This window comes from Barbus barbus, assembly GCF_936440315.1.
Source record: "Barbus barbus genome assembly, chromosome: 18".
Lineage (NCBI taxonomy): Eukaryota > Metazoa > Chordata > Actinopteri > Cypriniformes > Cyprinidae > Barbus > Barbus barbus.
This window is the reverse complement of record NC_136746.1, coordinates 19611803-19627704: the sequence shown is the minus strand read 5'-3', so window position 1 is coordinate 19627704 and position 15902 is coordinate 19611803. Positions and strand designations below refer to the sequence as shown.

Here is a 15902-nt window from a genome sequence, read left to right as displayed (position 1 = left end):
GTCATTTGTCGTCTTTATCAATTTCAGTTCTATTGTTAAATATATATATTTTACTTTAAATAGATGCCAACACTGACTTCAGGCCTCATTCAGAAGAATTTTGTTGAAGAAAGCAAAAGAGCCGCAGAAGTTATTGAGGCTGATTCAGGTATCTCACTTTTCTTGTAAATTTTATCAGTGTTGTAACAGGTTTAAGATTTTGCAGCAACAGCTTTTTCTGCATATTTCTTTAAAAGTGCATATTTTATGTGTGTCCCAGACCCCAGGATCCTGTGCAAGGCAAGCCGGGAGGTTGAGGAGGAGCACGGTTTAGACTGTCAGCATTTGACCTTTTTCCCTGTATTGAATGAGGCCTCACCTCTGCCCGAGGATTTCTCAGAGCAGTGCATGGATACTCAACTCATACTGAAGGAACTGGAACCCACTGAACAGGTGAGAGTGACCCATATTCACCTGGAGCCACATTCCTTTGGTACAGAAAACACATTCTCGTGTGGACAGCTGTAGTGTGCGTGTGTGTGTGTGCTGAGCCTGACAGCGCTCTTCAGCATTAAAAGGGCCGGGAGTGGCTGACAGATGTATTAATAAGGAACAGTAGGGGGTGATGTCTGCTGTCTTGTATTCATTCAGTTGGTGGTGTGTCCTGCTGTGCTGTGTTTCAGCCGAATTGCCCTCTCCATACTTATTAATATAGAAATGCACACGCTTAACGCAGCCTACGCCTCAATTCCAGAGGCAATGTGATGACTTTAATTTACAGGCACCATGTCTACAGAGGCTTAGCTTTTCATTATTGCTCAAACAGGAAATAACTTCAAAGATGCAGTATTACGTGTTGTTAATTATTGCATTTATATGGAGCCGAGGTGTGGCGGTTGGTGCTCAAGTGGGCAATGTGAGTTTGAATCCAACTTTATATAATAAATATATAATTTCCCAATCCTCCTTTTACCCAGAATTTAATAATAATAATAACAATAGGGTTCAAAATACATTTTTGTACCCTTCAACTGCCAAACTACACACAAAGATCCGGGGCATCTATATAATAATAATAATTATAATTATAATTCTTGTAGTTGTTGTTATATAGATGCCCAATAATATCTGTGTGTGTGGTTTGGCAGTTGAAGGGTTCAAAAAAGTAAATTTGTTTATAAATATCCTCATTTTTTTGTATAATATCATTTCAGTGAAGGAATAAGAATAGTAGGCATTTAAATAATCATTAACTGTCATTAACTGACTACCTTTGGTTTCAGTCATGGCCATAGTTTGTGACAGAAATGATGGCTGGTGCATATGTCATTTTTCACCGAGCACTCTTAAAAACATCCTCTAGCAAGGTGTAATATGTCGTTGTTGTAAATCCCCAAGACCAGACAGAATTAGGCCTGACTCAGGTCAAGGCTGATTCTGTTTTATAGCTCCGTTTGAAACCAAAACCCCACCAGGTGGACCATATATTTAAACAGGGCCTTAATCAATTAGCGTGTTGCTATTGTTGCTGTGTCATTGATTAATTCTGGTAATAAACAGTGGGGCCCTTTCTCTGTGCCAGAGAGGGGGCGCTTCCATGGAGAGGAGGCTCTGATTTGATTTGTATTAATTGTGGAGCGGCTGGCAGTACGGCTGGACCCCATATGTTTCGGGATGCGGATCCCCGGAGCCCAGAGTCGTGGTGACTCAGGGCTGAGGCCAGGTGCAGCTGCTTGGTGTGAAATGAAGGGAGACAATACAATTAGCTGTGCATAATCGAGAGGTTTCGTGCGAACTCTGCCTGCGGAAGATTGGCCCCGTTTCACAAACACCCCATCCATTCAGCATCTTGCCTTTTTCTCCCTTTAATTTTTGTCTCTCCACCGTGTTGTTTAGATAATGAAGTGGTAACAGTGATCAATCAAGACCGGGGCAGCGCTTCTTTGACACGTTAGCCCCAGGGCACAATTCAGAAGGCAGGCTGCAATGACACTTCGTACAACTGTTGAAAACTTGGCTTGACATTGTGTTTACTCATTCATTGAATTTGGCAGCATGTAAAACAAATTACAGCTTTATTTTAAACAGTTCAATGCACAGTACGGATTCCTGTATGAGCTACTTGATACCCATGCTGTCTGCTGTAATGTGTCCATACCTCAGGTCAAAGCCAAACACTGCGTGGTGGTCGTCAGCGGTCACGTGCTGACCGAAGGAGTGCTGTTGTTTGGCAAAGCTGACCTCTACATATGTGAGGGCTTCACGTTGACCTCCACAGGAGATGTATGCTGTAGAATCCATCATCAGACCAAGTAAAGCTACCGTTTTCTCTCTTCATAACTCTCTATTTATACTCTACTGTTCAAACGTTTGGGGTTGGTGAGGTTATTTTAAAAATGTTTTTGAAAGAGGTCACTTATGCTCACCAGGGTTGCATTTATTTGATCATAAATACAGTAAAAATTGTAAAATTTTGAAATATTATTATAAATAAAAAACTGATATTTATTTAGGTAATTTATTTCTGTGATTGGAAAGCTGAATTTTCAACAGCCATTACTAAAGTGTTCAGTGACGCATGATCCTTCAGAAATTATTCCAGTATGCTGATTTGGTGCTCAAGAAATATTTATTAATAAGTTTCTGCTTGATATTTTTGTGGAAACAATTATATAGTTTTCACATATTTTAGAACAACATTTGTTTGAAATACTTTACTGTAACATTATAAACATCTTTATCACTTTTGATCAATTTAATGCATACTTCCTCAAAAGTATTAATTCATTAAACAAAAAAAATCTTAATGAGAATCTTTTAAATGGTAGTTTGTATTTATTTAATGAGAAACTTTTAAACAGTAGTATATATTTATTTTTAAGTTGGAAATAAGGTTTTGTAGTTTTTAAATATTTAAATGTGTATATAATTATGTGATAATTAGTTATTTTATTATTAAAAGACAGTAAAGAAGATAAAGATAACATTAAGTTTACTGAGATGGAACAGCTTTGTTTTTTTGTTTTTTTTTATAGATTTAACAGCATCTTAAATTTTCTGTACTTATAGTGTGAGAGACTCGTATATTTGCGGCATGATGAATAAAGAGAAAAACTCAGTGAGTCCAAACTGCAAACACTGGTCATATGATGAGATCAAAGAGGCCAATTTCATGCGCTTTCTGCTTGAGGTGAGATTCACAGAGCCCACAGTCATTTATTTTTTTTAATTCATGTATTTTATATTTAACTATTTATTTTATTCTGTTCTATTTGTTTATCATATTTGTTAGTTTTTTTGTTATTTATATTTCTTGATGACACTAGGACAACGCTCTGGAGATATTCTTCAAGAACGGAACTTCAGTTTTCCTGGTATTCTTCAACAATGACCACATCAATGCATATAAAAGGTAAAACAGGAAAGTGTTTGTGCTTCAGGCAGGCAAAGAACTGTGTGTGAGGTGACAGACTAAATTGATTTATCTTGATTTTTTTTCTCTCTTTGTCCTCCTTTCTAGGCTGTGCTCTGTGGTCTCCTTGTTAAAGGGAAGGGGAGAGACTGTACTTAATGTGAGGTGAGTGTCAAAAGCATCTGCCCAATCTCGCAGACAGCTGCCATTTCAGTTAGAGAGACTGTGATGCTTTTATATTCAAACAGAGTTTTGTGGTTTCAAAGTTTCCAGAAAACACATTGTCTTATGTGTGCGGTTAACTATTGATAGGAAGACTCTCAATCCCCTAAACAATATCCCAGCACTACACTGAAACTTCAATTACTGCATCTTCAGCCCTTCCTACCAATTAAAACGGCCTCGGTAACTTTTCAAAGTCATCAGCAGTCAATACAGCTCAAAATTTTATAGTTGTTAATTGTCTGCAAGGGTGCCATAAACTTACTACCTATTCGTTATTTCAGATGTTGTTTTGGTTCAAATTATCATTCCTTAACTCATCATTTCAATTCCTGCTCAATTTAGTTTTATCATGTTTAGTTCCCCTGACTTTTTGACATGATGAAGAGGGAATGGGCTTAATATCGATTGTTTCCCATCGGCTTCAAAGCCAAAGTTGTTTTCCTACAGTAAGAAATACACAGTCATTTGATGCATATATTTTTTTAATGATACTATACAGATTACAGATCCGACAGACCTTGGTTGATAGAGAAATTAATGTATATACTTAATTAAATATTTGTTGTTGATGTGCAAATTCATGTATTTGTACATTTGAATTCTATAGAAAACATTTAATTTGGGAGGCACAGTGAAACAGCTGAACTTTAACTTTATAACTTCAGCCTTAGTTGAAGTTAACCTTGTCGTAGTTTTGTTTGACATTTTCATTTTTTTCCCTATGAAAATGAGCTTGAGATCCAACAATATTTGGTGAACCTCCTGCAAAACCTGCAGTTTAGTTCCTAAAAGTACAGGAGAAAATTTAAATGTTGAGTCATTATGTATTAAAGGTTATTCATAAAAGACAATGTGTTGGTATCTCCGACAGGTCTGGCTTGTCCTTTTTGAAAACTTGGAGGTGAGCTAGTAGTCTGCTGCCGCCAATTTTCTTGATTACCTCGAGCTACAGAATTTGGCGAGATCAGCCCTGAAAAATGATTCTTTCTTTGCGACCTCTCAAGCAGCTTTTTCCTTCTTCACCTCTCTAGACAAGGATGGCACAAATCTCCCTCTCTCACCAAAAACAGATTTCCCATTGTCTTTACAGAGTCAGAGTCTTTGCCATCTCGCTGTGTGTAGGTTGCGTTTTGGTGTTCAGCTTTGTCAGGTTGAGCAACACATTTATGCATTCTGGTATCTGTGTGAACAAGTTATCAAAAAGTCCCAGTTCTGTCAGGTTTGTTAGGGTGGCCAAGGTGGGAGCGAGGGCATTTAGACGATTCATACCCAAGTTGAGAACCTGGAGGTTTCTCAGATTTCCTATGTCAGGCGATAAACCGGCAGAGTCCAGATTGTTGTTACAGAGGTTGAGGTAGAGCAGAGATCCCAGGAGTCCAATGCTTTCGGGCAGTTGTTCGATTTGGTTGCTGTGAAGGTCTAACCAACGCAGTCCAGTGAGCTGGCCAATGAATTCTGGGATTATTTTCAATTTGTTGCGGCTCAGGTCAAGTTCCTCTGTTTCTTAACTTTAGAAGGCATTTGGGAAACATGGCAATGCCTACGTTGCTCAGACCAAGTCGTAGTTTGCCATTTGGAGTTACTCTGAGCCATTTTCAATGTGATCTTCGTACCTTTGGCTCCGCCTGCTCTCTTTCCTTTAGCCATGGAGCTGTATAGACACAGATTAATGGTTAAGCAATTCTGAAGCATCAATTTGATTAAGTTTTAACTCAAGTCATGTAATTATTATCTCAGGACCTCGTAGCTTTAAACATGTATGACTTAATGACGGGACAGTTTAGTTGTTTGCATAGGGAAAGAGGTATCATGTATGCCCGCAGGCAGTATCGGGGGGCGCAGAAGTGTCGGGCTATTTGGGGAATGAGAGGGGTGTAATGTTTACAACCGACTCACTCACCCAACTCACCCTAAAGGGATCTTTTAGGATAATGTCGTACTCTAATTAAGGCTAATCCTAGATAACAGTGGATATGGCGAGCGCCCAACACATATTCTGGGAAAAGCTGTTTGTGTTCCGTCTGATTGATCCGGGGCGGTGCTAGCAGTCCGTGTGACTGTGTGGAGAGAGTCAAATCAGTACTTTGATAAATGACACTGGAAAGAGATTTAAACTCGCTCCCTTCATATCTTCCCATTAAAAAGGAGGAGTGGCTGCATTGTAAGCCCTTTGGCGACTCATTAATCACATTGGTAGATGGGCTAATACGGTTCATCCTGTTTCTATTAGACCTTTTGTTTTTGAATCCGTTGTATCCGAGAGGTGCAATTACAGAGAGCTGACCATCGGCGTGATCCATCTTCATGTTGTTTGTGATTTGCTGATTCTGAACCCCTCCACATGGAGAGAAAATTGGATGGTATTGCTATTTTCGTGACATATGAAATATAATAGATGCCACGACTACATGATTTAAGAGCAGAAATCGTTTGTTACCAAAATACTTTCTAACTGATGAATATGCTTTTTAAAACGTCATAGTTTAGAGTATTCATATTTTTACCAAAATTGAAATGAATAAATTTAGCATGTTGTGCCAATGATACAACAACACTTACATATAACTAAAACAGATTAGAGATAAATAAGTTAGACACTCTCTCATAATTTGTCATTTTTGTTGTTTTTAAAATGATCCAAATGACTAGTTTGAAATTATTTTTTTTCGTAGTAATAGCAAAAAATATATAAATAATGTGATAAATGATTAGGCTTCAGTGTCTAATTTTGCTAGTTGTGTCACTATTTGTACCTGTACTCACCCAAATAAATCAGTCACTTTTTAAAGAATATTTATATCTTTAAACATTTTATTGTTAATGTGACTTTTTTTTTGCCTGTGCTTAAACAAGCTTCTCAACAACTTCAGAAAGGCTAAAGGATTAAAGGTAAAAGGATTATGCAAAAGTGTGTAAAAACCATCAGTTTGCCCCAACCAGCTATTGTTACCCAGGACTCATTTCATGTCCTTTACGGTGTGAAGGAAGACTTAAATAAGACTTACAGTTTTTAAATGAGGTCCACAGCTGAATTGCTTGAGAATCAGAGGAGGATCTTCAGACTGTACTCCAAAAAGAAGCTTTGTCCTGTTTAACTTTTGTTACCAAGCAATGTTTGCGCGGGGTGCCAAGAATTTTATTGTCCTGTGACAGGAGCACGCACAAAAGAAAGGGGAGAAAGAAGTGTTGTTTGTACACTCCCTCAGTTTACATTTCCAGAATGTTCTTTGAAGTCCAACACGTTAATAGTTTCACCCATTAGCTACGACTGAACTTTGCATTTTTTTTCTCTCTCTTGCTTTCTTTTCATTTACAAATGGGAATAAGTGGTGATAAATGTTTGGGAGCAAACGAGTTTTCATGTCAAATCAGCTGTGATTTTGCATGTTTAGATGGCTTGTTATAGGAACTGCACCTGTAATCTTGTAATTCACTAATGTGTGTTAAAGAGAAAACTAAATCCCAAGGTAATATGTTACTGTGTGTTTATAGTTATTTTCCAAAACCTATAGATGGCACTATTTACTCCTTTAAAGGAGGGAAAGGCATGCCTGAATAAAGTCTTAACCCTTTTTTCCACAAGAATGAATGTTTCTTTTGGCCCTTGTGTCTGATGAAATAGGACCCTCCTTGGTTTAAATCCATAAGATCTTTCTATTCCTTAACCTGTTGCTATGCAACCATAGTAGACTTGGTTCGGATGACCAGTTCAGAATTCACCGTATTCAAGGCACTTGATTCTGTAACTCTGTTTGCATTGCATGTTAGGTGACATTGCAGTAGGTCAAACAGAGTATTTGAAAAATAAGTCAGAAAAATATCTAAATGTTTTACAGTAAAATCTTTGAATAAAATTTGCCTTTTTTTTTTTGTGTGTGTTCATACAGAAAGACAGCAGCGGTTGAGAAGACTGCTCTAATTAAATGGCAGGTAATGTGTGAGTCTCTTACTACTGTTCATACACTATTAATCATTATAATTTGTAATATACATCCTGCATTTATAGTAAATGGATTGAATGGCAAAATATAAGCTTTCTGAAAAGTTATTTTACAGTAACCCAAATGCATATTTTTGTTTCATTTTCTTCTGTTCTTAACAGTATGTATCTTCTTTTTCCATAGAGAGGAGAAATCAGTAACTTTGAATACCTTATGCATCTAAACACGCTTGCTGGACGGACATACAATGACTTGATGCAATATCCTGTTTTTCCATGGATCATTGCTGATTATGAATCAGAGGTAAATCTAGCATGCACCCAAACTTTAACTGAAAATATAGAACTTTTGATACAGAAATGTTTTGTTTGTTTGATAATCTCATTCACCGCTTGTTAGACTCTGGATCTGTCCTGCCCTGCTACATTCAGAGATCTGTCCAAACCAGTAGGAGCTCAAAATGAGAAGAGAAGAGGGAAGTTCATTCAGAGATACAATGAGGTGGAAAATAATGATGGTAAAGCATATGCACCTTTTATATGCAACTATTCTGTAACTGAGACCTAAAAACCTAGTGTTCATACAGCTGAAGTTCATGGAGTTTATCAGTTTCACTTGCAGACATGGAGGATCCTGGGTGTTTTTTTTTTTTTCCCAAAACTGAACAAAAAATCAGATTCATTTAGCCAATAGCAACTTTAAAACACAATGGCAGAATCAGAGCTGTTATTTGGAGAGAAAAAAAAACATTCGGGGACCTGCAGGACTGAATGAAATAAAATAAATGCTTTAATTTACTTAATGTCATGATTACAGGTGATCTGTCAGCTCGGTGTCATTACTGCACACACTATTCCTCAGCCATCATAGTGGCCTCGTACCTGGTGAGGATGGAGCCTTTCTCCCAGACCTTCCTCCACCTGCAGGTAAACTTCTCACCTGTTTGATCAGGCTCAATCACATCACACTACTGTTGTTACAGCGGGCGCAGTGCTACAGAAACTCCAATAAATAATGCCTCTTCTTTATCAAATGAAGCACAAAACATGTCAGAGTGACAGAACTTCTATAAAATTCAATTTTTCGAAATTGAACCTACTCGATGAAATGAGCTTCATTGTTTTTGGCCTTGTTTGGGCGTGTGTGCGCTTTTTATTTTTTCTTTCCAAAACCAAATTAGGGTATGATTTTAATATGTATGCAAATAAATTCTTTTGCATCACTTGCGTGCAAAACCGCATTTCGTTTTTAAAAAAAATATCTCATTTATACACATGGAACCAATTGATTAAAATAAAATGTCATGCATATTTGATAGCCGGTGTAACGTAATGCAAACATTAGGATAACACTTTGCAATGATATTTGCTTCACTTGAGCAGCTTTCCTCCGTACAGTAATATTCATAATCAGATTTGTGCCACTAACAGTATATTACTTTCATTCAATGAGGGCATTTGCTTTTACTGCAAATTACATAACTTCTCCAGAGATTTTCACCAGGACGTATAAACTCCCTTGAAAAATAAAAAGCCTGAATCAATTGCTTGAAAATGTATCAAATTTAAGCAATTGTTTTTTTGACTATGATTCATATACACACATGGGGCCCTTGTAGTGTTCTAGCCAGACTTACTGGTGGTGGAGCTCCCAACCTTGTGCATTAAACAAACATGTATATGATGGCTTGTCTTTTTTTCTTTACTACTTTGCTGTTTCTTTACTCCAAATTGTATTTTCCTTTTCACCGTGCCACTTTGCTTTGAAATAACATTAGGAAATGCAGCCTTACTAGAGTTTCAAATTTTGGTGGATTTAATCTTTTTTTATATATATTTTATATATATATATATATAGGGTGGAACATTTGACGTTCCAGAGCGGATGTTTCACGGCATTCAGAACGACTGGGAATCTGCGTCTAAGGACAACATGAGTGATGTCAGAGAGCTCATTCCAGAATTTTTCTACCTCCCGGACTTTCTTGTCAACTCCAACCAATTTGACTTTGGTAATATATATCAGTATTAGCACAACAATTGAATGGAAATGTAGGGGTTTTTATATTTAAAAATATTTTTTTTATTTTATTTGTAAATGGTCTGTTTCATTAGTCATTAAATGTGTGTATTGATAATACAGGTTGCATGCAGGATGGAACACCATTAGATGATGTGGTTTTGCCACCATGGGCCAAAGGAGACCCACAGGAGTTCATCAGAGTACACAGAGAGGTCAGTTTCTCTGGTCCATCAAACTCAAAATAGGCCTTATTGCGGGCCACCAACATCACAATATCTAATTCTGCGTTAGATGCTGCTTTACTTACTCTTAGCCTATAATGTGAAAGACAACGAGGGTCAGTGCAATCAGAGCACAAGTATCATGAAAGTAAGTATAGAGTTAAAACAGTATCGGTGTCATTGCACCATTCATATCAAGCTAAACTTGGTGATGGTTAAATAATTTTTGCAGCTGCTTTATTTTTTGCCTTTCTTGAGATAATAAGCACTTGTTGAGTTCATCAAGGAAGCCCCATTACTCTGTTTAACGCCATTGAAATTAGAAGATAACAGGCCCAATTCAGCGCAAGTACAATATCTGCACTCTCCTATAACTCCATTACTGAAGCCTGCTGGTTATTGGAATGAATGCTTTTTCTCACTACGTTATGCCTGCAGGCATATAAGGGCCAGGGTTTATCAGTTCCCAATCTACAGAGCAATATTTGTATCATTTCCAGATGGCATAAAATGAGCTATTCTGTCTGCTCACCTTCCTTCATATGCAAATGAAGGGTAATATAGGGATCTTCCACAATTTAGTGCTTGTGACTTAGAGCTGCTTTGAATATACTTAAAGTGTTTTTTTTTGTTGTTGTTTTTTTTGCTTTAGTATATATGTTTGTTATGTTTGGACACTTTAGCCAATTCTAAAATACTTTTAGATTTTAAAAAAACAATAATAATAAAAATTGGAAAATGACTTCGTAACACGAAATAGGAATACAAACTTTTGGAATATAATTTTTATATCAGATTGTTTGAAGTGTAATCAGTCGCTAGGATGGAATAATATATTTTTAAAATGCATTATTGTGCATTCTCTTTGACCTGATATTTGTAAGCACAGCTTTTCTGCCTGCACTTCTATGGAAATAAAAGTTACGGCATCACTGATAGCGTATTAGCCCCCATCCAGATCTGCTGACTGACTGAGTTTGCCCATCTCTGCAGGCTCTTGAGAGCGATTACGTGAGTGCACACCTGCATCTTTGGATTGATCTGATCTTTGGATACAAACAGCAGGGTCCGTCCGCAGTGGAGGCCCTCAACACCTTTCACCCATATTTCTACACTGACAAACACGACAGAGCGAGCATGAAGGATCCTGTCATGAAAAGCACTCTGCTTGGATACATCAGCAACTTTGGCCAAATGCCAAAGCAGGTACACCAGTTGAGCACACTGTTTAAAGAATATTAGGAGATCTTCTATAACTCTTTTCAGTTTTAGAGAATGTATTTCGTTGTACATACAGAATACAGTTGTAAAGCACTTTTGGTAACTAGATATACTAGAGATGCATGAGTATTCCAATACTGACAAGCTGATAAGAATATTCATGCAATGGCTGATAACTGGTAAATTTGGTAAATATGAAAATTCTTTACTATTTTGTCAATCAAAAACTAATTATTACTATTTTTAAAGACTAACAGAAATTAAATGTATAAAATCGACTGATACGATAAAGGAAAATCTCATATAACAGCCAGTTACCAATGTGGTGCCAATGTCATGCATGCCTAATATATGCAGCATTTCCAATGTTTGGTAAGGTCGATTTCTATAATGAGATGATTTACTGTGATACTGTATTCTACTGTAAATGCAATACTAAAAGAAGTTGTATGCTTCCAGCTCTTCACCAAACCACACCCTAGCCGTACACCTCACAAGGGTGCTTCTGGGAAAGAACCATCGGTATCCAGTCAGATAACCCCCTTTTTCTTTAAACTGGACAAGCTCAAGTCCTCCGCCCAAGCTATTAAAGGTACTGCTTAAAATGAACATCCACAGCTCTGTGGTAGAGACACCCCCCCCCCCATTTAATCATTCATAGTCACCTTGTTATTTTATTCCATTCCTCAATTATTTTTTACAAGATGGGGCCACGTCTACAGGGAGCAATGGGAGCCGCGAGGCAGAAAAGGCTGGCTAGACTTTTCACAGGCTCATTTTCTCAGTCACAGCTCAGCTCAGCTCCATTCAGCTCCTGCTATTTGTTAGGCCACAATTGAAGATACAGCCACTGAGGCTTATTTAATAATCGGAATGTCCCAAAAGGATCTCTCTGGAAAATTAGATGGTTCTCTTTCACTGTTTCTATCTCTCCCGCTCTATTGTCTCTCACTCAATATCTTGTCATCAGGCGTTCTCACATCAGGCGTTACTTTATCATTCTGATCAGTAAATCCTACAAGGAAAGATTTAAAGGGCATCAAGAGAGAAATTTGCAATCATCTCAGGCTTCATTATGATTTGTGTTACTGTTCTACTGTCAGAGAGAAGGGAGACTGACTGTGTCTTCACATATGTAGGTCATTTGAAAGTAGAATACTCCTCTTGACCACACAGTTTTTTAAAGTGCTGACAGTTGTTCCAACATATTTTTCACAATGTAAAAGTGATCAATTAATTTTAAACTAAATTAAATTTAAACATTTTAATAGCAAGTTCTCCACAATTTAAGGTTTTGATCTTTTCGTCAATAATTTTCGATGACATTAATTTTTAAAAGTACGTTTAAATAGACAGTCAGTAAGATTTGAAAGAAATGTGTACCTTTTATTCAGCAAGTCTACATTAATTTGATCAAAAACATTTACAAAATGTATATACATGGCATGTCACACTGCATAAACCTGCTTTTCTGTTGTTTCTCTACATAGAGCTCACACTGGGGCCTGTTGGTCAAATAGTGTGTAGAGAGAAAGATGTATTGGTCGTGGAAAAAAACAAGCTTCTCATCCCACCTCAGTGGAACACATACTTCAGCTGGGGCTCTTATGACCAGACCTGCTCTTTTGGGAGCTACACAACTGAAAAGGTTTGCTTTTATAATTTCTCTAGATCCATAAATAAGTTAACATGATGGGCCTGCTTGTAATTTTCATTGTTATTCTTTTTACATTTGATGTTTTCCTGTTCCTGTTTATCTGAAGCATTGTTTATTATTTACTTTTAAGGTTACTTTTGGTTGGCTGTTAAAGTTTGATGGCTTTATTACCTGTGCTTCAGAGCTTTTCAGTGTGTGAGAGCGTGTCAGACTGGGGAGATGTTGTATGTGCTGCCTGTCCCAACGACAGCACCATTATCACAGCCGGAACCAGCACTGTTGTCTGTGTGTGGGATGTCTCCATCAGCAAGGACAAACTTAAACACATGAGACTCAAACAGGTCAGACTGACACGTGTTATCAAAATGTTCCGAAATGATTCATTTTAAGATTTAGTTTCATTTTGTAATAAATGTTTATTTTCCATCTCAGACCTTGTATGGTCACACAGACACAGTGACGTGTCTGGTAGCATCAGAAGCACATAGCGTGATTATTAGCGGCTCTCTGGACCAGACCTGCATCCTGTGGGATCTGGAGGACCTCAGCTACATCACACAGTTAACAGAACATTCCTCTGCTGTGTCTGCCCTGGCTATTAATGACCTGACCGTGAGTACCCTCCAGAAAAAACATACACGCTCTGAGGTCAGCCAGCATTTTTCAGCTCCCAAATCTCTCTCCATCCATCTCACTCCCGCACATTTAATTTGGTTAGGGCCATTCGGCTCGTGTTGCTGTCTGGATGACACATTTATACCGGCTCATTTGCACCCGCAGAGTGGTTTCTGAAACTCCCCTCAGCCAGCTGTGTGAAGGAAGGGTGGGCACATCCTTCTCTTCAGACCTGATTTAATGCTTAAAACCCCATTACACAGCATGAAACCTGCAACTAAAAACACAAGAGAAAACTATTGATATATAATTACAAACCTCCTGCAAATAATTTATATTACAGCAAATTGAAAGTATTTATAGTCATTTAATCATTTATGATTATTTCTACATACATTTTACGGATTGCTTAAATGTCCAAATGTATTTTGGGCCACAGTAAATGTCAGGCTTGCAAGCATGAAATGAATTGAGAATGCCTTTTAAATTTACATTAAATTCCTAGTGGCACAAAGGATGCAGAATTGCCATTTATATGTAAATAGATAGAATTCAGAAGAGTTGAAATTAAAATATTTACAAAATTAATACTATGCATTCATATTTATGCAACTGTACTTTTTTAACTAGAAAAATAACATTTGTCTTGACAAACTTTGAATGTTGGCTTGTTTGAAAGCTTAAAAAAGCTTTAAAAAAAACTTGTGGACACTGAGAGAGAAACATTACCATTCAAATGTTTTTGGTCGGTAAGTTTTTGAAAGCAGTCTTACTTTAGTATTCAGTGTCACATAATTCTTCAGAAAACATTTGAAAAGTTGTTCAGCTTAATATTTTTATGTAAACCATCATGCATTTTTTTTTTCATCAAAAAGTTCAAACAAACAGCATTTAATTGAAATAGATTTTTTTATAACAAAGTCCTCATGTCACTGATCAGTTTAATGAATCATTCAAAAAAAGAAATGACTGACCCCAAACAAAAACGGTGTCTTTGGCCTGGTATGTGCATCATTAATTGCCATTCTGTCTCTCTCAGGGTGAGATTGTGTCATGCGCAGGGACCCATTTGTACCTGTGGACCATGAAGGGGCAGCTGCTGGCCTCTTTAAACACTTCCTGCCGGCCTGAAGGAAACATTCTGTGCTGCTGTTTCACACAGAAGTATGAGTGGGACCCCCGCAACGTGATCATCACCGGCAGCGCCGACGGCATCGTCCGGGTACGGGCAGATCTTCAGAAAGGGCCTCTGACTGAAAGATGATGAGGCGTAGCGTTCACATAGCGAACTTTATAATGAGAGAGTTTAAATGAGAAGTCCTCTCCACAGACCACACCTTTGTGCTTAAGCAATAAATCTTTCCTGTAGTGTTTCCTGCTTAATAGTCAGGTAATATAGCTGCAAAATATTAAAATATGGTAACTGGGATATTGAAATGGGGCTCACAGGCTTGGCTGAGAAGTCCCACAGAAGCATTAATAGTTACATGTGCTCACTTTAGACGAGGTAAGAGCAGTTATTAAATCAAAGTGCTTCTTAAATTAGGCATCAATTGGAGCTTGGACCTGCGACATCAATGGCCGGCAGATTTGATTTATGAATATAGCTTCAATTGCATGCAATTTTTTTATTTATTTTTTTCTCTTTTTTTCATTAACCGTGTGGTTCTGTTGCAGATATGGAAGACTGAATATACTAGAGTACAATTACCTGGACATGAGGAGTGCTCTGTGTCTCAAGGGCATGTTTTGTCATCAGCTCCTGAGGAAGCAGGTAACACTAATACACTTCACCTTAAGTGCAGAATTGAACAAGAGCGTGAATATGTGCTTTTGTTCTTGCCTCCGGTCATAGGACCGTTATAACCCACGAGCTTCCTTAATGGCCACCATGAAATAACAGGAACTCGCTCCTGGAATATTGGAAAACAATGTGCTTTGTGACGTCACGAGAATCGTTATTTTCTAATATACAAGTAATGTTTGAAATTAAATAGCCAGACCAAATACTAGACATCCTTCAAAAATGGCGTATAAATCAGATTACGTTTGTTCTTAAGTGTGATGGTGCAGCTGCTCAGCCGGAGGTTCGTTTTTGAGCGATCCGAAGAAAAGTTCATAATGATCTACTGTTTTGTGCGACGCATTAGGGCTAGCTGCGAGGAATTATGGGGCAAAGTTATTAAACATACAGCCTGTAAACACTGATGAGCAATTTTGCTGATGTAGGCATGCAATTTAGAAAGCAATAATAACCAAATCCAATTTGGTACACATTGGTTACAGCACCGCGTCAGCGCGTGTAAGTATCAACACGTTTAAATTAAATTGGGGGAACTCGTTGTAACAGTGAAGGCTTTATATTAGATGTATTTCTCTCAATTTAGCAACGTGCTGACCATAAATAATCTCTGTCTCATATCTCACTCTTGCTTTTCTTAGACATCAGCTCATGGAAGTGGGAAAGACACCTGGTGCTCTGTCGAGAGTTAAATCGCAATCAGACTCTCTCTCGTCGACGCTGCAAAAATAACCCTGCGATTACGGCTCTGGGCATTTCAAGGTATTGAAGAAAGGCCAGTCTCAGACCAAAATATAGTCTGAAAGCT

At 37.7% G+C, this 15902-nt stretch overlaps 1 protein-coding gene and 1 pseudogene across 4 annotated transcripts in view; one reads left to right on the top strand and one right to left on the bottom strand.

Annotated features, from left to right (window-relative positions):
* LOC306884445 (WD repeat- and FYVE domain-containing protein 4-like) overlaps positions 1–15902 on the top strand; it is a 41444-nt gene that overhangs the window by 23656 nt on the left and 1886 nt on the right. For 2 of the 3 annotated variants that reach the window (XM_079440294.1, XM_079440293.1), the window contains 20 exons: positions 64–148; positions 260–432; positions 2143–2291; positions 3049–3169; positions 3306–3391; positions 3500–3556; positions 7504–7546; positions 7741–7860; positions 7957–8074; positions 8374–8483; positions 9415–9568; positions 9700–9791; positions 10794–11006; positions 11481–11613; positions 12512–12669; positions 12861–13019; positions 13111–13290; positions 14333–14515; positions 14971–15067; positions 15736–15856. In XM_079440294.1, the coding sequence (XP_079296420.1) occupies positions 64–148; positions 260–432; positions 2143–2291; positions 3049–3169; positions 3306–3391; positions 3500–3556; positions 7504–7546; positions 7741–7860; positions 7957–8074; positions 8374–8483; positions 9415–9568; positions 9700–9791; positions 10794–11006; positions 11481–11613; positions 12512–12669; positions 12861–13019; positions 13111–13290; positions 14333–14515; positions 14971–15067; positions 15736–15856 (2552 nt within the window). The remainder of the gene's footprint in view (positions 1–63; positions 149–259; positions 433–2142; positions 2292–3048; positions 3170–3305; positions 3392–3499; positions 3557–7503; positions 7547–7740; positions 7861–7956; positions 8075–8373; positions 8484–9414; positions 9569–9699; positions 9792–10793; positions 11007–11480; positions 11614–12511; positions 12670–12860; positions 13020–13110; positions 13291–14332; positions 14516–14970; positions 15068–15735; positions 15857–15902) is intronic. The other variant, XR_013785444.1, reaches the window with a different exon arrangement.
* Positions 4701–5263, bottom strand: LOC306883817 (leucine-rich repeat-containing protein 18-like; annotated as a pseudogene). Its single transcript has one exon. The product of its transcript is annotated as a leucine-rich repeat-containing protein 18-like (transcript).